General features: G+C 39.5%; 1 protein-coding gene across 3 annotated transcripts; it reads right to left on the bottom strand.

Annotated features, from left to right (window-relative positions):
- Positions 1-395: 395 nt before the first annotated feature.
- On the bottom strand, positions 396-25,409 carry ATP1B3 (ATPase Na+/K+ transporting subunit beta 3). Of its 3 annotated transcripts, XM_027463940.3 has the most exons (8): positions 25,088-25,406; positions 17,584-17,712; positions 13,280-13,387; positions 11,968-12,155; positions 11,179-11,229; positions 10,586-10,612; positions 6,082-6,168; positions 396-2,733 (listed from the first exon to the last, which is right to left on the bottom strand). In XM_027463940.3, the coding sequence occupies exons 1-8, from the start codon at positions 25,194-25,196 to the stop codon at positions 2,563-2,565; spliced, it is 870 nt and encodes a 289-aa protein (XP_027319741.1). In that variant the 5' UTR covers positions 25,197-25,406; the 3' UTR covers positions 396-2,562. The 3 variants fall into 3 exon arrangements, with proteins under 3 accessions (XP_027319741.1, XP_027319742.1, XP_038039390.1); XM_027463941.3 differs by lacking the exon at positions 10,586-10,612 and having other exon boundaries at positions 25,088-25,403; XM_038183462.2 differs by lacking the exons at positions 396-2,733; positions 6,082-6,168 and adding an exon at positions 6,175-10,222 and having other exon boundaries at positions 25,088-25,409.
- Positions 25,410-26,679: the final 1,270 nt, after the last annotated feature.

Here is a 26,679-nt window from a genome sequence, read left to right as displayed (position 1 = left end):
CTGTGAGACAAATAAGTATTAACCAGTATAAAAGTTAAACATCTCAGGTTTTTGCTAAGAAGTTAGTAAATTAAAATCTTCAATCATAATTGTAAATTAAGTCCAGGGAACCTTTACTGAAAATTGCACATGAAGAAACTAAGTAATTTTATCATGCCCTAATTGACCTGCTTATAAATAACTGCTAGATCATTTACTACTTCAAATTCTGAAAAGAAATGAAAATAAGGAAAACAGTTCAATTACTTAAAAATAGTTCAACACTCATTACCTACATATATTTTACACGGTGATTTTGATAGTTGAGCCCTTTCAAAGTCCCACCTCCCCATCACTGATGATGCCTGTGTGATTAAATAAAATCAAACAAAACAAAACCACACTTCTACAAAATCTAGGGAGAACAGGATTTTATTGAGTTCTACCTGTCTGAAAAGTGCTGGTGAAGAATTGCCATTTCATGCTTTGTCTATATAAAGAAGTAGAAAGAAATTGTTGCAACAATCAACTCATTTGAAAACTGAGCATTTCACTAAAAATTCTTACCATTTCTAAATGAACACAAGTGTGATTTTTTTTTTTTTTTTTTAACATGAAGAGTATTTCTCTTTTTCAGATGTAACCTCTACACTTTAAGTTCTGTCAGGACTCTTAAAATACTTTCAGGCAGTATTAAGATACAGAGAACCAATCAGTGATATCTTCAAGAACCCAGGTATCCCAGCTCTAAAACTGCATGATCTAAAACATTAGTAATGGAATATTTTGAAAGAATACTCTCACTCAATATTGATGCATGCTATCATTACATAAGTATCCATTGCATATTGTGAGGAACATCAATTTTTCTTTTGTAGACAACAACAAAAAAGCATGCTAAATGATATCAGTCACTATAGATCTATTTTAATGAGGTTCAACATTGTTAAAGTCCAATTAAGATTAGCTTCCCCCAAACATTCACCAGTGTAAGCTTGCACAGGTATTTAAAAATTTTTGCACTGATGTGGATTACACTGGTCTCAAACATTTTCAAAGCAGGGTTTTAAGACTGGATCTTGAATTTTAGTAACCATTCACTTGATTTGTTCAAATAAAGTATAGAAACACTCTAGCAATTAGGCATAAAAGCATGTTAAGTAACAAATTTAGGCCACGATATTACTAACAGAACAAACCAGTATTTGCACAAATTATAGTCTTTAATTTGCTGTAGTCTTTAATACTGAGATTAACACACTAGATGTGGACCACATGCTCAAGAAAACAGAAACAAAAATCCTAGGGAACAGCATTATAAATCCCATGTCAGAAAGACTACAGAAGCTATTACCCAGTATAATGGGTCAACTCATTTTGACATGAGGAGCAGTCACAAATAAGCTTGATTATTTGTAGTCATTTTAGCAAGTGGATTAATAAAAAAAAAAAAAAAAAACAAATTGCAAGTAATCCACACTCCAAATCAATAGCCAATTTCTATGAAGCAGTTGTGACACCCATTTTTAAAATGGCTGATGAGGAAATAAACAGAAAATACAAGATCAAAGAGCACAAGAAAACATGAAGTATGTTAAAATGATGCAATGAAACAGTATATAAATTAAACAGGAATGTTTAATCAAGACAATCCCCTCTCCCCAAAAGAGGTTCTTCAATTTTTATTTTTAATTGGAAAAATGAAAGTCTATTCCCACGATAGTGAGGCTGTTTCTATCAAGCAGCTCTGTTGTACAACTGTTACCAGGACTCTAAACGAATCTTAATTGTTTTATATTGATATTTCTGAACTAGAAAGTTTTAAAATATTGTATAGATTTTATTTGTGCTCCACATATCGCAAGCAATTTAACAACACGAAGAAAGATTCAATTCCTCAACTAGAATACCAAACTCTATACCAAGTATTACATGTACACAATACTTGCACAGTGACAAGCACAAAAAAGTACTAGTTGAGCACTTACTTTCTGAAATCCATATCAACTCTTAAAATCCATTGTCATTTTCCCATGACACCCAATCTACAATTTAAGGCATCTCCACTCAGGCATCCATCCATCCACCCACCAGTTCCCATACACGCAGTTTATGTGGAGGTGTTTATTCTCTCAAAAAAAATCACCGTGTCGATCAGGTACCATTTATTATTTATCCCTGTAACTGTGTCAGCATTGAGATATGACAGTTAAACCAGTGTTAAATCAATACAATATTTACATAGCACAGCACAGTAAGCTTGAGACACTCACTTGGGGGATAAAACCACATTTTAGAACAGGACAAAGGTCACCATTATTAAGTGTTTGAAAACAGCTATTTACAGGTCCCTATGACATAACTATAGTCTGTACACTGTTCCAATGGGGCAGGCAGAAGCATGATAGGCATTTATTTTGAGGGATTTTAAACATACGATTTGGAAGCATATTGTTATGCTACCCTGAATGCCATAAGCCACCTTAACATTCTCCAAGGTGGTCTCATATCCTAGAATGGCATGTCCAGCTGATACAAAACAGACAACACAGCGTTTACTTTGTGGAGAACTTTTTACTCCTGCTATTCAGTCATCTGAACTTTGAAGGCAATTCGTCCCAGAAACTTGTCACGATCATCTTCATTTTTTAAATTAGGTGAGCCCAGGATCTTACACTCAATTGCTATTTCTTCATTGGTACTGTTGGAGTTAATTGCTAGTTGAACAGCCACTAGAGGCTGTAAATAGTGAGCCTAGTAAACAGAAAGATGGGGAAAATATTTGAGATACTGGAGTAAGTGATGTGAATATAACAATTAGCATGAACAATTAACATTTAATCCATCAAAACAGTTCAGAAAAAAAGCTAGTTAAGAACCCAACCTTTCAAAGCCCAGTCTGACTGAGATAAGACTTTTTTTTTTTCCAAGTTAGATAATCAGGTATACATTCTTCAAACTATTTCATAACCAATACATTCAACCTAACATGAGTCACAGACAGTATCTTCAAGTGGTACGTTACTTTACCCTTTTAGTACACTGGGTTCGATTTTCTAGAAACCTCTACTTGAAACATCCTCTGAAACTACATTCTGCTTTCCTACCAATTCCCTCTTTTGTCTTTTTCTTCTCAATTTCTTATAGAACAAATTTTTAACACATTTTAAAGTGTTTTGTTGTTTGTTTTTTTTTTTCCCAATAGCATGTTTTAACAACTATTAGTAAGCTAGCTTCCCTTCCAATCTATCCCATTTTCTTGTTCAACAATAATGTGTGTTATCTGTTTGATAGTTTTTGACAGAAACCTCTCATTGAGTATTTCAACAGTATCCTGGTCAGTCATATTTGGTGAAACAATTACAATTCTTCTCTCCATTCCCTATAAGAACAACTAAAATATAAGATGGAACACGATTATATTTTTTGTCAAGATAGTATGATTTTTCAAGTCCAAATCAATTAGGACAACTTTAATTCTCTCATAAAGTGACTATCAATTAAAATAAGAATTCATTATATACTTTCAGAGCAGCATTTCATGCCTATGTTAGAGTCAAGCATTTCCACAATTTATTTATTATTTTCAGGTCAACAGTAGTGACTGCCATTTAAGTAAAAATATGTACTTACTCTCCCGGTGGCCAGCAAACATGGGTAATTCTGAACAGTGAAATTCATAGAAGCTACTGGACTAAATATGACACTGCATATCATACAAGTGCAAGCCTTAAATTTTAATTGAACAAAACCTTGGATTAATTTTTTGTTAACTTAAAAGAGACTTTTTTAATACCTTTCTGTTACCTACCAGCTATCGTCTCTACCTCTCTAACAAAGAAGGCAATAAAGAATAGTCAAATTCTCATTTACAAAGAATGGTGGCATGGAAGCGTATGTGCAAAAATCTTTAAAATGAAGGACTAGTAAGAAATACATTGACTTAACAACTTTGCCTAGGTGGAGGGTGATTTTACTCAATCAGAATGTTTCCTGTTCCCCTATAAACGTCCAACTGGGAGGAGGAAACAGAACTAGGCAAGTCATCCTCAAAATTCTCATGTTTTAAGTGGTTATACCACCCACATTAAAAGTATTAACTAAGTTTTCTAAAAATCAGAAATAAAATCCTTGAGTTGGCTCAGAGATGTTTTCACATCTCTAAGATTTTTCAAATAGGTACACAAATTTCTATGGTGTTCTGAAGATATGATGCCAAAATGACTTTTTACTCAATATAAAATGACTGGGGGCGGGGGATGAGAATCAGCATCCTCACTAAGCACTACAGATGATCTGCAAAAAGGTGCATTCTCTAAGGTCAGGCAATTGAGTTCATTGTGCTGAGCAGTAAAGGGAAATAACCATTCTGGCCCATAAAACTATGTACTTAAAAAAAACCTCAGTACTTTCATTGCTACTACCTTAGCTCAACAGCAGCAAGATTAGTTGTATCCTCTTAACTCTTTTACAGAATGAAATAGTTCAACAGTTTCACATAGATATAAGATACACATTTTGTGGTATAGGCAAGAAATCAATCCAGTCTCTTGAGACATGGTCAAATACTCAACTTTTCTCAACTCTTCTTGCTGCCTTCTTTTTCACAATACACTAATGATAGGAGAATTGCATCTTATATAAGCAAGTAATCCTCAAACAAACCTATACCACACCATAGTGAACACGAAAGAACATTGACCCAAAGACTCCAAAAGAAAATACCAGTTAATTAAAAAAATATATTTTTTTCTTAACCATCTAAATCAAGTAAAGAACAGCACTGAGTTCTGCCTGACTTAGTTGCTCTCCTTTCATAATCTTACCTTTTTATCAGTATAGCAGTAAGACGGGAATTGTATGAGTAAAGTTCTTTCTTCATCCCATCTTTGGTACAAACTATCTCCTGACCAGGTCTATCAAGGTCTGTTAAGGTCTACTCATGCTATATGTTGCTTTTCTTAAAGAAGCAACACACTTATCCTATTCTGTCATTCCAAAAAGGGAATAGAGTACATACCGACTCTGCCTATCATAATCAGAGTTTGACAGTCCCTCTATAATCTTTTATGTCTAAGAAAATGGATGCTTTACCAGTTAAAGAATTCTGGCAACAAAACAGAAGACAGAACTATACATAAATTACATTAAAGCAGATGTTGAAGAAAAACTCCTTCCTCATTAAGAAAAGTGAAGAAAAAAATCATGTCAACTTCTGCAAATAAGCTAGCGTACACTGGAAAAATAGTAAGTGAATAACTTAGTACCAAAACCTTTGGGAAAATATCAAACAGCTACTGTGATGTCCTATGGGCCTAAAAGATTTACATTTAAAAAGTACTTTTTATTTTCAGTGGTGAACAGTAGTCAATGGTTGATCAATCAACTTGGTCAATAAAAGGCAATATGATTGTATATCTTACAGAAAATACAGATTTTCCGTACCTAGTTATTGCAAGCAGATTCAATGAAAAAAATAGCTAAATTTAAATTTGAAAAAAAAATGGAGTCTTAACTATACATATTCTGTGTCCATAAAGCAGTTATTTTACTTTGAAAACTTCACTGTTCAAGTAGATAAATATCAGAATACAAAGAGGGCAAGGGGGACAAGCAAAGACAAAAAAAAAAAACATTTAAGTTAAAAAAAAAAAAGTTATTAACAACCTTGAAGTGCTTCTTCATAAAACAGCGTGAAGAAAAAACATGACTGCAGAGCCACAAAGATGTATAAGCAACAATACCATGCTGAATTATAAATCTAATATCCTGTACATAAGCCCCTAAGATCAACTATTCGGAATTGTATTGGGGTCAAAAGAACTACTTTAGTTTTTCTGCCTTCCCCTGCAGTCAGAAAGATTCCAGAATATATCAGTGACCAAAAAACAGCAGATGCCATAAATGCTACTAGTATACAGCCTTTTCTTCATTAGGACAGTGCTTACTTTACTTCCTTACATCTGCTAAAGCATCTCTCTAGTCTCATCAAGCGCTATAAAATCTGTGCAGATATAATATTCCTTACGAGTACCTCATTAAAATGTTCAAACTTCACCATCAATCTGTTTAGTAAGAAGACCATCATTAAGACATACTCACATGTAAGCTTTTCCCATAGTATGGAAAGTACATTAAGTCAATCGAGCCTCCTGGAGGAAAATAATTTATCTCAACCATGCCTTGTTCCTATGATTGGAGATAACAACAAAATTAGAAGTTAATATCTACTTGGATAAAAGTACAAAATTGGAATTATAATCCAATGATAAAGTGCATGATCCCTAAGGGGAAGTACAGAAAAAGAAAGAAAAAGAAGCTCCAAAGTATTAAAGTAAGTTCCAAAATAGATGAATTTTAGGCAAACAGCTACATGCTGCACACATCTGCTGCAGTAAAGCTTATTAATAGTAACATTTAAATTAGTAATCAGGTCAAGACAGCTCATATTCAAGTTTCCCTTACCAAAGAAAGGAGGTATATTTTAATACTCAATGAAATTAATATAACAGCAGCAGGAAAACAAAACAAAACACCCACACATATAAGCTAAAATCCCATGTATCCACAAGCAAGCCTGTATATTTTGGTGAAGCAACAGCATACGTATGTTTAAGATGAGATGAATTTCTGTTTAAAGCCAGGTTTTCATAATTCAAATTTGGAACAGTACAACCCCAACCCTTCACAAGGAGCTCGTAGCAATAGTGTACCATTCCTAACTTGTTCAGCTACCTTTGAAATACAGGCTACCTAAACAGAAACTAAGCTTTAAAATTATGATGTTACCACAGTTTGTGTCATCAGCAGCCAGAAGGAAACGATACATATATGCATGTCTTATCACTAGACTTTCCCCTACAATACCAAATCTAGCAGCAAGAAGCAGCTACCTATAAAGATGCTGCATAATTTCTGACTAAGGAGTCACCCAGTCTGTAAGATACACAATCTTTTTGTGTCTTACATATACACTGTGCTGTCCCAGACACATGTTGTCTACATAACGACAGACAGATCTCCAAGTGTCTGTTATCTTTGGTGATAGGACAAGGGGAAATGGCCTCAAGTTGCACTGGGGAGGTTTAGGTTGAATATTAGGAGAAACTTCTTCACTGAAAGGCTTTTGCAGCATGGCTACACCATGTTAGTATGTTCTACATCTACATGTTCTTTAAGACCTCCAGGGATGGTGACTCAAGCACTTCACTGGGCAGCCTGTTCCAGTGCTGCACAACACTTCCAGTAAATAATTTTTTCCTAATATCCAACCTATTTCTTACATGATTTTTAAAATGCCTGTAGATTAGATCCTTTCTGAATAGTACACACTGTATTTATGCAGCTCACCACTGTTTATGCACCAATGCCAAATATGTCTTAGAACATCATTACTTTTTCAGTGTAAATCACAATTTCAAAGTGCATTTCATTGTTGGTTTTTTTTCCTATATTACCATATACAATAGCCGCAATTTAAAAAAAAAGATATACTACATAGTACGGAATACAACTGCAGTAAAAAAACTTAGCAAAGGGGAGGGTAAAGAAAGATCAAGAAACAGGGAATGAACCACAGCCCAGAAATACCTCCTCTTCCACCAAAAGAACATACCATACCAGATGAGCTTAGGGTATGGCCAGATTCTAATTTATTTGAAGTCTAAATTATTGCAGTTCCTCAGTATATGTTCATTAAATATTTTAGACCTTGAGTTCTCAAATTTAATTACTAAGAAGAAATGTTTCGTTTCACCATTAGTCTCTATTTTCACTACAGCTCGTGCAGCTGATATACTCAATCAAATATATTTCAGAAATAATGCTTACAAAATTTGAACTCAGAATGATATAAGAAAGATAAATAGGAGTGGGGTTTTCTCTAGCAGCTAAACACAACACATGCATGCAGTCATAAACATATGCATTAAGCTATCAAAATAAAATGGCAGAGGTTCTTGGACATGCAACTGCCTGCCTCATGCAAATGCTGTGGATTTTTTTGATTTAATTAATAATAATTAATCCTAACTAATATCCTTACACAAACTTTTAAAAATTAAGCTAGCTGCATCAGTTGAAAAGCTTCAAGAACCAATGCATTAGTGTCACTTTTTCTGCTTACCATTGAAAATTTCCACAAAGTTGCAGGCAGTCAGCAAATCTACAAGTCAGACCACTTAGTTGGACACATAAAGGTAGATTTCTACCTCACCTACAAGAGTTTTTATTAGGACTGTCTTAAAATAATTTTTCAGATGCTAAAAGGGACATGGAAAGACACAGATGTAAAAAGATGTACACAGATGTAAAAAGGTACATGGAAAGAACTTGTGCAAGAATGACATCATCTAAGGAGTAATGGTATAACTGCAGTAGCCTTTTAGACTCACAATGCAGTTTAAAGCAAAATTTACTGAAACAAGATAAAACAACAATATCCAGGTTAGCAGAACCTTATAAAACATCTGAGATTTCTTTCAAAAAACAAACAAACAAACAAATCCAAGGCCAAGTATGTTGACAATGGCAAGGAAGGTATTTTTCATTCTCGTAAATTAGAAAGAGATGCCTAATACAAAGTCAAGATGATCTCTAAACAACAAAAATGCATATAGCTTGGAATTAATATTATTTATCTTCTCTGCTATTAAAAAAGTACGAGCCTACTGATTTTCTTGGGTGGGAAGGGACCGTAAAGATTATCTAAATCCAACCCCCTGTCATGGGCAGGGACACCTCCCACCAGCCCAGGCTGCCCAAATACCATCCAGGCCTTGGGCACTGCCAGGGATGGGGCAGCAACAGCTGCTCTGGACACTAACACTAACTGCCCTTACCTATGGAAATCATTGTGATGATAGCAAGGGGCAGGGGGAGCAAGGAGGTGTGAAACTATGAAACATGACAACTGCGATGTCACAAATCTACTCAAAATTTCTCTCTTTAAACAAATCTCAAGGAGAAGGCACAGTAAGAAGAAAGAAGGGTCACCTGGCAGAAGAATGCTTTAAGAATTTTTTTTTTTTTTAATGGTATCAATTTCAAAATGAAAAACTCAAATATTTCAGGTAGCAAAGACAGGCAGGATGTGTGGTCAGAAGGCTGTCTACCTCATCTAGTATTTGAGAGATTTGTCCTTACGGTTAATTTTTAGATTTATTTAAAAGTCAAACTGCATAAAAATCAAGGCAGACAGTTCTTCAGATTGCTCCCAATACGTGCAAAAATCAAGTAATATTAAATATTTAAAAATGTTGGTAAAGTGGAAAGAAAAAATGATCAACAGCTCATCCAGAGGTTAAAAAAAAAAGGTCTGCCCGATAATGAAGGGAACATGATAGTAGGATATCTGCTCTGCTCAGCAGAATCACTTTTAAGTAAACTCCATTTTTGTCACTCAGATATTAAAAAAATTCTGATGCAAAACCTATAACTACTGGTTAATTTGCGTTTGTGCTACGAACTGCACAAGCATTTGCATATATTCTATGAGCTATTATAGCCAGCAAGAGGCTTGTTTTCAGAAGCAAGTATCACCTGGACTTAGCTTTGTAATGCATCCCGAACTTTTTAAATCCACATTTTCTGACAGTAACAGAGAAGGAAAAAAAAAATGCTGCAACACAGCAGTTATTTAAAGACTAAATAAACACCCTGAATAAGAGAATCAACAGAGAAGGACAAAGAGCCTCTACACTTCAATTTCTGTCATGAGCCAGTATTTAGGGGGCATTCAGATCCTGTGGCAGTTGCAGTATGATTATAAATTCCTCAACAAAATGCAAAGCAATTGGCTATCCTTCTCCACCTCTCCAATGTGGAGAGAAGAGGATCACAATTCCCATCCTTGCATCACCAAGTCCCAGAAGGGATACAAGCAGTCACCTCATCCACTACAGAAGAGACCATTACAAGGTGCTCTTTTCCAATAGAGTCAAAAAAATAAAAACAGAACTGGAAAGAAGGCCACGTGAGCCAATGTAAAGAACAGTGTAATCTTTCAAGTTTAAACAAAGAGTTTCAATAAGCAATAGGCATAAGTAGTCAGAAGTTATTCTTTAAAAATCAAACACAGACAAAAGGTGAAAATGACAGTTGTTAATGGTGCCTAATGTAGTAGTAGTATTACAAACAGTAAATTCACCTTGAGAGACGTAACAACTTCCAGTGTGATGACAGAGGGTAAAATTCTGTTATTACCTGCCTCAGCTACAAGAAACCTTGTGTCCAGTTTGGGATACTAAATTACAAAAAATGATAAATTGGAGAAGGGGAAAAGTAGGAATAGAAAAAGTGTTTCTTTCTTCTACAGAAATGAATCCCTCCAACAGAACATGTTTTAAGAATGGACACAAAGAAATGAGTCCCAAATAAGAGAAGGAATCAATTTTGCTTGCAAAAGACTACCGTGGAGAGATCAAAGCTTCCAAGGACTTGTCAGAAATCAAGTATTAAAATTTATGCCTACCACAGCTATCTAGAATGAAGGCAGAAAAACTTGCGGTATTTGTCCCATAACTTACTGAAATTCCCCCGCCTATGTTTTTATCAGTCAACTCAATCTAGGAGCCATGACTATCCCTTGCTGAACCTACTAACTTACCACGGCTTTCACTGCTCCCCAAGCAGTCTAGGAGAAATATGTAGAAAACAGAGCAATTACAATAATTACCTTAAAACATTCTGTGTAAGCATTTGGTACACAATAAATACTTATAGAGTAGCTGTTAATACAAGTTGTTTGTATTTGACTTGGAGACAACTTTTACTTGAACAGTAACAACACCAGTTTCCACATTTTGTCTTACCCATCATTTATAAAATTGTCTAAGGTGCACTTGCAGCATGGAGAAAAAAATGAAAATATAGGTTATGAAATGGGAAAAACAAAACATAACTCACACTAAATAAAAAATAAATACGCATGACTACAAGTTATGCCTATGCATTTTCTCAATGGTATAGGAAGTGAGGTAGCTCAAATACATCTAAAAAAGGAAGAATAAAAGACTAACTATAGGGAAGAAATTAAATACATTAAAACTAGACATACAGTAAGATGAGAACAATAAAAAACGAAGTACGAAGTCTAACAGAAGAGATGGAAATAAATGTTCTGATAGCATTTACGTTCACTTTTCATCTTAATCACAAGGAAAATTAACTACACGCGTATTTCTTACATTCAGAACTGACCTTAGATGTACACTGTATATATGGCTCTCCTTCAGGCTTTAATCCAATTATCTAAAGGAAAGAAAGTTAAAATATTTACAGACCTTCTTCCCCTCTCCAATTTACATATCAAATTCAAACTTTCTCCCACTTACTATGACAGAGTTGATACAAGGAGCAAATCTGTCTAGTATTAATTTTCTGAAGCACAATTTTAGACTAGAACCAAGATGCAAAGCATTGTTAAGTTAAAGCTCAACTAGATAGTGGCCATACCAAGGACTATTTTCTTATTTTACATTAAGCATGTAATATTAATGACAAACCAATTAGCAGTTCAAGAAACATACAACATCACTGGAAAGTCAGTTATTCATTCAGTAAAATTTTCATCACTTTGCATAGTTTAGGAGTTACAGAACCCATGACATTCTAATTACATTTCTGGAATGCAGGCACCAAGTAAAACACGCTTGACCTGCAGAGCGTTATACAATCTGTTACACAGAACAGTAAGCTAAATCAAAGTACATTTTATTCTTTAAATAGGGTTTTCATATATCTTGATGCAAGTGATGAAAGCCAATACTTGTAAATATTAGAATGCTCAAAAAAACCACTTCATTTTACTCTCTGAAACACACGTATTGGTAGACATTTCAGTTAATTACACTATTTCAAAAATGTGAGTATCCTGAGAAGCAAACTGAACATGTATTTCAGTCCTTTTCAGAAGTGATATTTCATACAGTGTTAGCTGGAAATGCTTATAGTAAAAAATATTTTTAACAAAAAAAAGCAAGCACTTACTCTATTCATTTTCACAAGCACGCAGGGAGTTCCTTTAGAATAGCCAAAGGTCTTATCTTCCTTTCCAGAGCATTGTCCAAGCTCAGACAGATTAAATCGACATGCCTTTTTATCAGCAACATCATTCTGATCAAAAACCTTTCCCGGTGTACAGTTTATATTTTCGGATTGCTTTGAATCATCATACGCTATGAAAGAAAAATAGGTTTAAAATCAAGAATACAAAGCATACAAGTAGGTAAAAATGCAGAAAGCCTACATAAACCTCTAATTTATAGTTATTACTTTCCTAGGAGTTTTCTTACAGGATTATTTTCACAGTACTATGCCTCTTATTTCTATCTTTCTATCTAAATTTCTATCTTATCTTTCTATCTAAATATTCTATCTTATTTCTATCTAAAATGATTTTTCAAGTCTTATCAAGAATCACAGAATCATAGGCAGGAGAAGGGACCTCCAGAGATCGAGTCTAACCCCAATAAGTGGCATTGTAGCCAAATGAAAGAATACAGAGAATATTACAAAAGAAATAAAATCCTCCTTCTAGAGTCATTATTATTTTCTGTACATCATTCTAAACTAATAATGTATTAAAATATAAACTTTTTCTTTTTAACCTGGAACCTAGGCCAGTTTTCCTTCGGTACTTTGTTTTAAAACAGTTTATAAGGAACTTCAAGTATTTTAATGGCTAATATTAAACTATCTCTACATTTACATCAGGTAGTATAACTGACATTATAGTTACATCCCAAGTTATTCTCACTTCTGCTTCACAAGTACATAGATCACTTTGTCACAAATGCTCACCTATTCACCATTTAATGCATTCTGTCTTGTGTACCCCCCCACCCGCCTCTCATAGCTAAGCATTCATAAAATAAAATGGAAAAAAGGTAATAAATGCTCAACCTCATATCGAGTCCAAAACCTATTGAACTGCAGGAGAGGAAGGTCATCATTTAATGTAGTATTCTTCCTACCCCCCCTCTCACCTCCCCAGAGCTCTGAAAGAAAAGCCCATACCTTGTGTAGCTAACAAAGCAACTCATGCAAAAAGGTGCAATTCTACAGAACCTCCTCAATTCTGACTTCCAATTTTTGAGGGGCTCTGTTTCCCTGTCAAATGTAGGTAATGATAATTACCTTTTTCTGTGAAGTATATGCTTCAATAACATACTTGTCTAGAGTAAGCCTGAAAGTATGTCAATTTTCTTTAGCAATTACTAACTTCAAGTTAAAAAGGAAACTAATGTACCCAACAGCAAGACACCTGAACTACTAGGGTAGCTGTCAGTAACTTACTTACATTCAAGAAATTTTTTAAGTGTAGAAACATATTGTGCATATGAATTGGCATCACTCTTGTTAAAGTAGAATTCCAGTGCAGTGTCTGGCTTTGGTGAAATCATTAGCCCTTAAAAAGAAAACGTGCAAGTAAAGAACTGAACAACAACTCATCCTTAAACCGCTTTAACCTACTCAAAAATCATATCCATAAATTGAAAAAATACCTATATTTAATTCAATCTTGCATATACACAATTCATAAACCAAACCCAATGATTAGAAATAGCAAAATCAGAAACTTAAATCACCTTCAATCAATCAATTTTATTGATTCACTTCACATTTTCAACATTTAGCAGATTAAACTAAAAAAAATATAATTAGAAACCACCCAGAAAACCTTCAGCTAAGCTTATGCGTCAAAGCTCTAGGCAACACAGAATGAAGCTAAAACTTTATTTATCTCACAGACACCCAGAAGAAACAAAGTATTTTTAAGAAGCTTTATAATGCATAAAGATGGTTTGTAAGTTTTCCCAAACAAGACAGTTAGTTGTTCCTTCCCTCTTTCTCTTCAGAGAAATGAGAGGTAGTTGGCCACCAGGAGAACACAGGACTAAGGCACCGGGCAGGGGCACGGCACAACCAGGCCCTGGTAGCTACGGGGTCCCTGAAGGACACAGGACACCACAGCCTCAGGGACAGCAGTGCTACCGGTCCCCTGCCTGCTGCCAGAGCAAGGAATGAGCTGCAGAGAGGTGCCGGGCCTAGCGGGAGGAATGACTGCAGCATCCTCAAAACCGGCTTCGCGTTGGAGGGTGAAAAAGGCAGACACTGACATGGAGCTGGGGCTCCTGACAGAACATAGCTGCCCTTCTTCCCAAGAGAGGGGCAAGGAACTGTTCAGCTACATCGCAGGGACAGTTTGGCAACACGGGAGGTCTGCTGACACACACACAGGCCAGCACCAAGGGAGTTGAAGTTGTCCTAATGAAGGATTCTTAATACTTTACCGCAGTTAATCAATCAGTAAGCTTTTGGAAAGCATACAGAAAGTGCCATTAACCAGCCCGGGTCTATGGTCATTCACCTACAGAAATATCCCAGCTTCTCATGTGAAAGCAGAAATTACTATAAATACTTTGGGAAATAAGAAAGGCATGCACTATAAATTTATCATACACAAACATAGTTTAGATTCCAAAATTATGTATAATTTTAAATTTATATTTTTTTCAGGATTTCAAAAAAAATTCTCTTTTTTTTTTTTTTTGAATTTTTCCAAATTTTAGATTTTTTCCAAATTTCCATCTTGGAAAGCCACAACGAAACACCTCTGTGACTGACAGACCATGTAAAATTACAAATACCATGTTTGACTACAAATTACTTTGCACCTTTAGTCATTTTCTGACCTCCACACTGAACTGGGATTCAAAAAAAATACAAGGAACTAGCAACAGGGCTGAAAAGTCACTTCAGGAGTTTGGGGGGAGAAGAGATTGTTATTATCTATATACTTACACTGTAAACAAAAGAATTCCATGCTGTTTTTCAAAGTGAATGACAAAGTTACTAAACTAGTCATCAATGAAAAAAACAATAATTTGAAGAGACTCATTGCTTCAGGGGAACTTCAAAAATATCCTAAGAGGAAGAGACTGCTCCAGTTCCAGTGCAGTACAATCTGCCTAGAGACTACGGAAAGGCTGCAGAAAAAGCTACTTGAAGAAGGATTGAAGCACAGACCATGAGAGATGCAGGGTATGGGGCCTTCTAGGGGAACAAAATTAGCAGCTTCAACATAGGATTATACCTAGGATTGTAACAGAGATTACATTATCCTACAATTCCAAGGGATTTTAAAAAAAGAAAAGCCTTAAAATCATCTGCATTTGATTGATATTATTGTATTCCAGTGCCCACTGCAAGCCAAATACCAATTATAAAATAAATCAATCTGGGAGATTTCCAAATATGTTTAATAGAAGAATAAAACCTTTAACCTACGCCATCCAGGTTTTGTGTGCAGATATTTTTTTTTAATTTATTAAAGTTTTACAGCCAGGAACATGACATGTTTCACTGCAAGTGAAAAATGATACAGTTAAGCTTAACATTAAAACAGAGATAAGCAATTTTATTGTCTTTAATTACTCATAAAATTATCATTAATAAAAATAAATTCAGAAATGTTTAAGAAACACCTAAGAAAAAAAAAAACAAAAACAACTAGTTGTAGAAGATATGCTATTTTACACTAACATCCTTTATGACAATTAAAAACACAGGAAAATCAATAACCCAAACTCAAGAGAGAAACTTTCAGTAATTCAGTATTAAACCATAGCTACCCACAGCTCTATTCGCTACCAACATTCAGACTACCACAGAAGAAGAAATGGTCATGTAAGCCACCTTTTTTTCTTTAATTATTATTATTATTTAAACTAAGCAGATCATCTTATTTGTTTCTTTGTTTTTCTTTCAGAATTTAGCACGTTATTAGCTTGAAAAGTCTGTACAGATCCTCAAGAATCCCTTATGGTCCAAGGGCACCTGTTAGAGATGGCCTGAACATCACATCAAAACAAAAGCTGTTCAGAATCCAGAGAGATTTGTCACAGGGGCCCAGCTGCAACTTGCTCACACACAGATTTACGTTTCATGTTGAGTACTAATGCAGCTGCAAGATGGTGGTTAATTTTGTGTGTCTGGAGTTCAAAAACGGAAAAAGTATTATAAAGACATAATCTAACTTTCACCAAAATATCAGTCATAGAATGGCTCGGGTTGGTAGGGACCTTAAAGATCATCTAACTCCAACCCCCTGCCATGGGCAGGGACACCACCCACTAGGTCAGGTTGGCCAAGGCCCCATTGAGCCTGGCCTTGAACACCTCCAGGGATGGGGCATCCACAGCTTGTTTGGGCAGCCTGTGCCAGGGCCTCACTGCCCTTACAATTAAGAATTTCTTCCTAATGTCTAGTCTAAATCTATCCTCTTTTAGTTTAAGACCATTCCCAACTCCTCCTAGCATTATCTCCCTGTCCTTCTCCATCTTTTTAAGAAACCCCTTTAAGTATTGAAAGGCTGCAACGAGGCTTCCCCGGAGCCTTCTCTTCTCCAGGCTGAACCCTGAGAGAACCCCAGCTCTCTCAGCCTTTCTTCATAGGAGAGGTGCTCCAGGCTCTGATCATCTTTGTAGCCCTCCCCTGGACTCACTCTAACAGGCCCACAGCTTTTTTGTGCTGGGGGCCCCAAATTAATACATGTATTGCATAACCATTTAGTGTTTTTGATCCCTAAGCCAAGTTTTTGAAAGATTTGAGAGATCTTATTAAATTTTCAGGTGGCCCAATCATTTAAATTACATGTAGAGATCCAATAGTTAGACATTCTCCAGAAACAGTATGGAGAAAAAGGCTAATCTCTTCAATATAAAGTATGCAGAAGCAGCTTTTAAACCTTTTACAATGCAAATCCTTTTATTTTTTTCTTCTAGTATACAGATACACCAGAATAGAGCTTAAAATGATAGATTTTTTTCTGTGATATATTTAAAATAAAGACAGTGATCTCATTACACATTTTTATTTGTGCAGTTATTTTTCCATCAATTTAGCTCATTGAACCAGCCAGCTGTGGGACTAGACGAGCATGTACACAAAGAAAGAGGTAGCAAGACATCACTTCTAGTGGCAGCTACATATTATACAGATCTAATTTCATTGTAATATCACACCCTCCCTTCTCCATGGATCCCTATGTAATGTGTCAACAACCTCTGGAACCTACAGGCATTCCACATTGGTTTAAAACTATCTAATACTAAAATTAAAACTCTGAAAATGCCTTCCCATTGCAGTCCTTACAAGCTCCTGAGCAGATCATCCCCCTAACACAGCCCCCTCCTGTACTTTCTTCCAAGTACCAAACACTACTCACAGGTGGCTTTCCATCTGATCCAAGAGAATTGATCTAAAGTATCTCTAAAGCAGTTTGGTCAAATGATAACTCCACTTTTACAACAGAATTTTGTATGGAAGGGAAAATTGCAGTCTAAACATACAACAAAATTGACTAAAGAGAATATATAGAGAAAAAAATCAGCAAAAGTTAGCACATATGCACAAATTGCTGCTGACTGAATGTATGCTATATATAACTTGCCTCATACTTGCCTCACGTTTTTCCATTGAAATTTGTGACTGAATAATAATCACAGTTTTTCATAGACAGCTGCAAATTAAAAACAAACTTGCAAGTAAAACTTAACTGTTAAACCAGAAATGGGTTTATGAAAAAATAAACAGTGTTACCTGGACTAGAAATCCGGTCGCGGTACTTTGGAATGTCATTGCTCAGTGTCTGAAGCATAACCCACATTGTGAATGTGAAGAGCGCTGCTAGGAAGCCATAAAATACCAGGTAGAATAGTAAGATCAAACCTGTAAAGAAAAGCTGAAGTTATTATTTTTGTTTCAGCTAATTCTATTTCCTGTTTTGATTTTCAAAAAAGATAAGAGCAAGAAAATGCTCAACTTGTTGTTTCTTCCCCCTCCAGGACCCTTGTCACTCCCAACGGTAGCTATAAATCAGCATGCCCCAGCACATACATGTATTGCACAACACAGAAAAGTTCTCTTCATACTTGCCAGCTCTCAAAATGTACAGGGTAAAATCTGGCATTTTGGTATCCTTAAGAGAGAAGTATTAGAGACCACTCTGGGCTGCACTGGGAGGCTAGCAAAGATGACTAAGCAAGCTATTCCAGCTCCATTTGTTTAAGGGAGTTACAGTTTTGCATCTCAAAGGAATGGGTGGTCCGGAAGATGAAAGAACAGAGTGCAAAGATGAAACTGTTACGCTGGATCAGGAATACATCGCAGAGGCGCACTGGTGGTGTAACAGCATGCTGAGGACCTGAGAGCACCCCACACAACACGGCACTCATTCGCACGTTCCTCCTGCTCCAGGAGAGCCTCCAGGTGGAAATGCTTCCTGCTGCAGGTGTTTGAGAACACACCAAGCCTTCCACTCAGGCTTTCCAAGTCGTGGCCCAGCACATCCACCTGGTGTACAGATCTACCTCCAGGATCCAGCAAGGTTCTTGGGATGCTCCAGGTACACAGGTGCTACTAGCTCCAACTTGACAACTCAAAGAGCTCCCCAAAACCTGAGCACATGGCCTCGGGGGAACAGCTTATTACATGCCCATACCTCTCCATCAGGTAGCTGAAACAAACTGCTAGGTGAGAACACTACTTAGGGAAATCGCTAGAAAACTTACTGTGATTAAGTGCTTTAATCTTGTTTTATTTCAATTTATTTGTGTTCTTTTTTTTTTTCTTCGCCATTTTTCATTATGCACACACAGACATGGACTCTGGATACAAGTTGTTTAGTGAAAAGACAACGTAACAGGCTTAGCTGAAGAGATTTCCAGAGAACTTGGTCCTTTTTCTGAGATAGGATGCACAGCTCTCACTTAACCTTTTTAAATTTAGCAAAGCTCAACTGTTTTTGTAACAAAGTTTTCAAGCAAACATACTAAATATTCCCTCATTGCTCATTTTTTGATCCTGATGGGCTTATATATATCAGCATATCTCATTAAAATTGAAAACTTACAACATAGTGCTTGCTACACTTCCTTGATTTTCTTTTCAGACTTTTTAAAAATATGTACCAGTAAGTTCACTTATATTACCTTTCAAAATGTAGGTTTATCTGGAGATAGTTCCTGACTGAAGATGAAGCAGGTATACTGTTTGGATAGAAGACCTGGTAAATGACATGTAAGATTCTACACAAATTGTTTAATTAATTGAGTATACAATACTAAGCTGAAGAAGAGCAAGTCATTCTGTTTCAAGACTCATCACCTGAGACACATGGATGCACACATCTTGTCAAAAAGAATGGGCACTATACTGGTATGGAGAAATTTAGGTGCTCACACAAAGAGCCAACTACAGAAAAGCATCTTCGGAACCTTTCTAACCTGAAAACATAACTAAACAATGATGCAAATTCACTTTTTTACAAAATATTCTGTCAATAAGGCTGCTATCAGGAAGTCCAAGAGATAACATATCAAAATCAGTACCCAGCACTCTATCACTGACACCCGACTATAAGAGAGACTCAAGTGCAGTACTTTTCTATTTTCCATAGTAATTAAAAAAAAAAAAAAAAAAAAAAGCAAAAATGACTGCACCCAGTGATGAGTACTGTCCACTGGGAGATGACAGAAGGCAGCCTCAGCTCTGGCTCCTGTCCCAGGACCTATTCTTGCATTTTGCACTGACAGGTTTCCTTGTGCGCTACGGCCACCAGCAATCCACGGCTACTGCAAATGCAGGTACCTGCACTACTTCTGAAAAAATATCTGCATATTAAAATAATGAGGTGTTTCCCAAATCACTGTTACCATGACAAAAGTCCCCTGCAGCAACCAGCTGAACATCACCAGGTTTTGGTTTTAGTTTAGGTGAACTTCAGCTGTCGAGACAGTTGTTTACTAACCTGCAGCCCTCTGAAAGCGAGCAGCCATTTCAGACGCATTTGGGAACTCCTGGTATGTGATACTTCACACGGCAACTGCAAGTTATGAAGCAAAGTACCCGAGGCAATGCAAAACCAGCCCTGTTCTATAACGAACAAGGCAGCTGGACATCTATTGCAAGCTACTTCTAGGGCTACTTAGAAGCTGAAAAGAGCATATCAAGAAAGCAGTAGAAATCCTAATCAACTAAAGCCATTACTAAAATTGTACCTGGATTTGCAGTTGCACCAGTAATTTGCTTTACCTGTAAGCTTACAACTGCTGTAACCGGACCCAAAACAGAGCAGTGATCTCCTCCTAAATATCCCATGTATTCTGGGTATCACAAAACAAGGAAACAAAACACCCAACACTTTGGCTAGCTCCCATTTTGTATCCCACGCATTAATCAGTTCTGGCATACACTTTCATCAAGCCATTAAAAAAGGATCTCCCCCCCATGTGTTTATTACTGATGGGCTCTCACGCCCACAGCTGGAGCAGCAGCACTGGGGAAGGCACGAGAGGGCCCCGATGTCTGTGCACAGCCCCTAACGGTGTCCTCGTGCCGGCGGGGGGGCAGCAGCGACAAGGCCAGGAAGACTCTGCTCCCCTCCCAGCACAGCAAAGCAGATGCACGTACCCCCAAGAAATGCTGCCTTTAACCCGTATTTTAATGTAACTTGTAACTGCACTGCAGAACACTGTGTATTAGAATAAACTGCCCCATTTATGCTACTCTGCCACATTAAAAAGGAGAGGATGGAAAAAAAAAAGAAAGAAGGAGCCCTGCAACTTCCAACGGCACCGAACTAAGCTGCACTTTGTGAGCCTATTAGTATTAATTATCCTAAGCTAATCACAAGGAATGAGCCATAACTTGTCAAGGAGCTCAGCCAAAATAACTCCACACAGTGCTGGATTTCTTGTTAGAGAACAAGATCTGCCCAAGTAACAGTGGAAAAGACTCCTCCGTGTTTAACCCAAGGGATACGCAGGCACCACGGCTACCCTGCCATGCTTTCCAGGGTGGAGTCACCATGCACAACCTGCAGGCTCTCACTATTTAACCTGAACACACAGAGAAAACTAGCAAAACCAAATCCTGCAATGCAACTTATCTGTAAGTAAAACCTAGTGGGTTTTTGTGTGTGTGTGTTTTTTTCTTGTTGCAGGACACTGCAGTATCAAAGAACCTTTCATATCCTAACAATGCTGATAAGCAACAGTCAAATCTGGAAAACTCGTATTTCTGAGCCAACACGTTGGTGCCATTGTTAGCTGGAGTTCATCTGCAAGAATCAGAGAACTCCTCCACAGTGAAAATTAGAGCATCTCACTCTGGTAAAGAGTCAGGACATCAAATATCTGGCCATGACTACCATGACAAATACGAGTTTTCCACTCTTTACATGGCAAAACCAACAAACAGCTCATCAGTCTGGCATAAACCAGACTGGCAGCTCTTCCTAAACATCACACATAGGTAGATATGTGCATGCCTCCATGTAAACAAACTCACAACAGGCCTTGAAGCAACTACTCAACAGCCTCCAAAATACTGAAAAGCATTGTCTTTATGGTTTTATGGATTACATGCTGCATTGATCTTATCACCTGCGTCATCATTCTTCAGTAACTTCATCTAGGGGAATTATAAAAGGTAAGCAGTGTTATTAGGGACTACCACCAATGCCAGCAACATTCAGAAGGCCTTTTGGTCCACCTGCAGATGGATTTCTTTGCTTTACACCTACATATCTGTACAGATTAGATGAGCACTAATCATGTCTCATCCTTATTGCCTAATCACTTCAGAATTACTGTCTTCCTGGTTTGGGGAGTGGCAGGGGGAAGGAGAGGAAGAAAGAGGGAAGGAAGACTTCAAGAAGAAATAAACCCTTGGTCCTGGGTTACAGTTTATTTCACAATAAACCAGGGATCTAGATATAACATCTCCAGGAGACAATAAAAAATGCCAAGTGAAACACCTGCAGAGAATCACAAAAGAAGTGCTTAAGTGCAATCGTCAAGCATTTAAAACACACACACATCCCCAACCTACCACTAGAGCTTACTGATACCCTCAACAGTAAAAAGGAAACTTTCCTTCCTCAGAGCTATCTCTGTCATGGAAAATAAAACGGTCTACTGATTTCTCAAATATTTATTTATTAAGATGTACAATATCATGGAAAACTTTAGTAAGATTTTGACTGCGGTCATACTCCTGGCTGTGCAGGAATTTTTAAGTGTTCTGTCCATCTGCCACGACACAAAAAATAGCACTGCCTCTGTAAGATTCACAGCTTGGGTGTGCAAGCGTTTCTACTGCACTGGTAGACAGTGATCCCAGTACGTTTAACACTATGCTAACTGTGAAGGAAGCTAAATCACACCAAAACCCTGCTCAAACACTATAATGAACAGAGAAGAACCAAGTCAGAAAAGCAGTTGAAGCTTTGACAGTACTGTATGTCCCAGCACGAACACACTGAAAACTAAACAGAAGCAAATCTTGATCTTCTGGCTTTTGTTGGTTTTTCTTTGTTCTGCTGTGTTGTTTTTTCATTTCAAGCACATATTTGTGCACTGAAGGATACCACTAAGCACTCAAGACTATTCAGGAGGCCAGAATTTATACGTAGTCCAAGAGTTATCATCCCTACCTTGAACACCCAGACATGGCCAGCTTTACAGAAAGGCTTCAACAGGCTTGGCATAACCCCCAGCGTGACCACAAATGAAGTACTGCCTGCAGCAATGATCTCACTCTGTGCTCCTGCTGTAACTGCAGGCAGGCACAGCACCTTGCCACTACATGTAGAACATGATGCTAATCTTCCTTTTACTTACAGGAAGGACCCACGTGGCAGTGCTCCAAGTTCTCCTTCCTCTGCCCTGCCCGATGACAGCCTGCGCATAGCCCCGGGACTGATCCTCCCTCTCTGCGTGCAGCTGGGAACAGACTTCAGCCATCCATAGCCCATTTCCAGCATTTCATTGCGCTTGTGTTATTCTATCCAATTAATGACAGTTAAAACAACTAGAAAACTGACATTTGTATACCAGTTTGTGAAAGACAAACTGAATTAGCCCTCAGGTCCGCAAAAAGCACAAATCCTCTATTTCTTGCAACAGGAGGAGACTTAGTGCAGCCTGTTTACCAACCTGCAAAAGGCAACTCTTCACAAAACTCTAAGGGCAACACACTTTGCAATGTGACAAAAGAGCAGAGAGTGAAACAGAACCTGCTTGTGCTAAATCTTTTTAAAGATCCTGGTGTAGAAATGGCAAATAAGGCCAAGTACTCCAATGCCAAGGCACTCCAATGCACAGAGAAGCACTGCCTTGCAGTCACAATTTTGATAAACCTCCAGGACTGCCTCAGACCAGGCAATACATACACGTACTGCAAACAGCTATTTAACAATTTCTCTACTGTTACTGTCTCATTTCTGAGAGGAAGCTGTCTTGAGACAAAAGAAACGCACAAGGAAGAATCAGAGCCAACCAAATTCTTACCATGCTGTCCCTGGAGACGCCACAGCCCAGCAGACAGGCAGCCAGAGCTCACTTCTCCTGCCTCCCTGCTTTTCACAGGGGAGCTCAGCAAGAGCAAGGGAACAACAGTCAGTGAGCCTGCTCTAAGCTCACATCAGCGATCTGAGAGCAGAAGTGAGACCAAACCCTGCACGTTCTCCTGTAGCAGAGTCACTCAATGAGCGTTTGGCAATTAAAAACAAAACAAAAACCTGCTAATTTCATCTTTGTGGATGATTTTGAGACTGGGATATCAAGTACTGAAATTCCCAAAACACACAAAAATAATTATTTATTTAATATATTTAAGTAAATAAATTAAATAAGCACAAGGCATTACTTGCAAAATGCCAGGACAAATGAATATTGACAAAAAAACACATGCTGACAATTTATAGCGTTGCTGGGCAGTCACCTCTCAACGTATACCTCAGGAAAAGGTCTATCACAAACCCTGTGTCAACCACCTAAACCACTTAAGAAAGCTAATTAAGCAAGATCATTCAAACTGCTATCTGGGTCTATATATACTCTCTCAATGTGGAAAAACATCTTTTATCAAGTGAGCCGGCTGTAAAACAACATAAGAGCTCAATTACCCACTAAGTTAGTCCTATCAATTTCAAGTGTTATCTCTTGGCCTTGGACTAGCACGAGCTAGTAACGCTGTAAGTGATTTATCCTCTCAGATAGGTCTGAACAGAGAAGGTTGTTTCAGTTTTTTTTTTAATTTTTTTTTTTGAGTCACAAGCTATTTCTGATGTGCCCACAGCCTTTGTGCCTGTCAGATTCACGACACAAACAGCCTTCTGCAAACCATACACCCATTCATCCAACCCACGCGCTTCAGGAAACCTGCCTGCGCTGAGCGATCACCAGACGACAGCATAGTGGAAATTTCCTCTCCTTTGCTATTCAACTGGCAGAGCCGCTCGGGGCTCTTATTTCCATCTGAATGGAGGAGAACCCCTGTCAGAGCAGGGCCCTCTCCCGACGGCCGAGCCACTGGCACGGCGCAGGCTGCACGCTCCTCCTCGCCGCCCCGGCATTAGCATTCGCTGAGGCTGTGTCAGGGCCAAGGATGCGCTGGCCTGCTCCCCCGCGCCATGCTGAGCCTCCTGCCGGTTTTGTGAGCACAGCCACGAAGCACCCCGACAACATCCAAGCCCCGGGAGGCGACGCAGCGTTTTCTGCAGTCGGTAAACGCGTCCCGCGAGGGCTGAAGAAACATCCGAACGCCGAGCGTTTACACGAGCGCCTAACGTGAGAAAACAGCGCGAGGAAACCCAAATATTGTTCCTGAAGGGCCGCGGCGATGCTCGCAGGCTGTGCAGCTCGGGGGGAGGCTACCTGAGGGGGGCAGCGCGCTGCCTCCGGCGGGCCGGCCGCGGAGCCTTCATCTTGCGCAAGGCGCCGCGAGCCCCCGGGAGCCCGAGCGGGCGGCAGGGGCAGCGCCAGCACAGGCAGGCCCTCGGGGCCGGCCCCGCGGCTCCTCGCCCCGCACCCGGCCGCACAAAGGCGCCGCTCGCTCGGCCCCACGGGCGCGGCCGCCCCGGTGGGCGCCCGGCGGCGGGGGGGGACCGGGCCGGGGGCCTCACCTGCAGCCCCCCCTCGCCTCAGCCCCCCCGGCGCGGCCAGGCCGGCGGCTTCTGCCCGCTGCGGCGGCGGGGGCTGAGTCAGCCGGGGCGCCCCCGCACCCCCGCCACAGCCCGGTCCCGGCGCCCCCCGCTCACCCCAGCTCTTGGCCGTGCGCCCCAGGAACTCGCCGCTGTCCGGGTTGTAGACGAACTGCCGCCACTCGGCCACGCTCTGCCGGAACGGCTTCTTCGCCTCCTTGGTCATGGCGGGGCCGCGTCGCGGGCTCGCTCGGTGCGAGCGCTCCCCGGGCGGAGAGAGCGGCGGCGAGGAAGGAGGGAGGGAGGGAGGAGGGAGCGGCCGCCGGCTGCCAGCCGCTAAGTAACCGTCGCCGCGGCGCCCGGCGGGAGAGCGGCCGCGGGGGCAGGCAGCGGGGGCAGGCAGCAGGGGCAGGCCCGCAGCGCCGCGCCCTCCCCGCCCTCCCCGCCGCCGCGCCGAGGCGGGCCCCGCCGCCAATCCCCGGCCGCCGCTCGCCCGCGCCCCCTGGCGGCCGCCGCGGAGCGCGGCCCCGCCCGGGCTGGGCGCGGAGGGACGGCGGCGGCGGCGGGGGGAGAACGCGGGCGGCGCTCGGCCGCGTGTGGAGCCGGCGCCATGTCGGGGAGAAGGGGCCGCAGGTGCCGCGCGGGGCTCGGCTGGCCGCGCTGCTGGGGGCAGGCGGGAGGGCTAAAAAATACACCAGAGGTGTGGATAACGGGGCTGCTTTGCCCTCAGAACCTCATTTGGTGCCACGCTCCCAGGGGTCGAAGCCCAACAAGCACAAAAAGCCTCCCCCGTCTCCCCCCTGGAAGCGCGGGAGCAGCCCCCAGCTCCCTCAGACAGCGATCAGCCGGCAAATAACAGAGCATGGGGTGGGGGCTCTGCAAAACTCACTGAAGAGCTGCTTTGATGCAGCAGCCCTGCTGTTAAAATAGTCGGCTGATGCACCAGAGAACAAACCTGAGTGAAAAAGCTAAGATAACATCCCTAAAATGTACATGCAACACCATAAGTGATGTCTGAAACAAGAAGAATTTAGTATTTACCAGCCTGGTTACTTTAAATCTTTATAACATTTGCAGTGTCATTCATGCCAGAAAGCTGTAAATATGAAGCATAAAATAGAATAAACCCATTTGCCTCCTGTCAGACTACAATATTCCCTTTTCTTCTGTTACAGTACATCATCTAAATAACTCCATTTGCTGTAACACAACAGCAGAAAAATAATATATCACTCACTACTCACCCTATGCCACACTGATCAGCTAATACATTCCTTTTAAGGCCAAAAATATGTCATCCCCATATTTCTTTGTTCCTTTAAATGTCACCAAGCAGAAGACTGAATGTCATTTCATTATAGTGACTGCTTTGCTGAAATATTTGTCACAGTTTATTCAAATAGGTATCCTGCGCTCTTTAAGGAACAGTATGTCAGCAAAATGTGCCTATAGTCATATATTTTAGATGGGGCACCATATTGACTGAATGACATTAAAGTTTACTAGATAGATACAAAGATGGGGGAAATAATACAGGTAAAAAAACAGGTTGCCTCAAAAAAATGATAATGCTGAAATACCAACATCTGTAAATATGAATATATGCAAAACATTACAGAAGATGTAAACTAAATATTAGAGCAACTAATATCCAGCAACCACCTTTGGTATGTCCACAAAAACCGGGAAGCCTTATGTGCTCTGCTTCA

Source organism: Anas platyrhynchos, chromosome 9, assembly GCF_047663525.1.
Source record: "Anas platyrhynchos isolate ZD024472 breed Pekin duck chromosome 9, IASCAAS_PekinDuck_T2T, whole genome shotgun sequence".
Taxonomy (NCBI): domain Eukaryota; kingdom Metazoa; phylum Chordata; class Aves; order Anseriformes; family Anatidae; genus Anas; species Anas platyrhynchos.
This window is presented reverse-complemented; position numbering and strand designations above follow the sequence as displayed.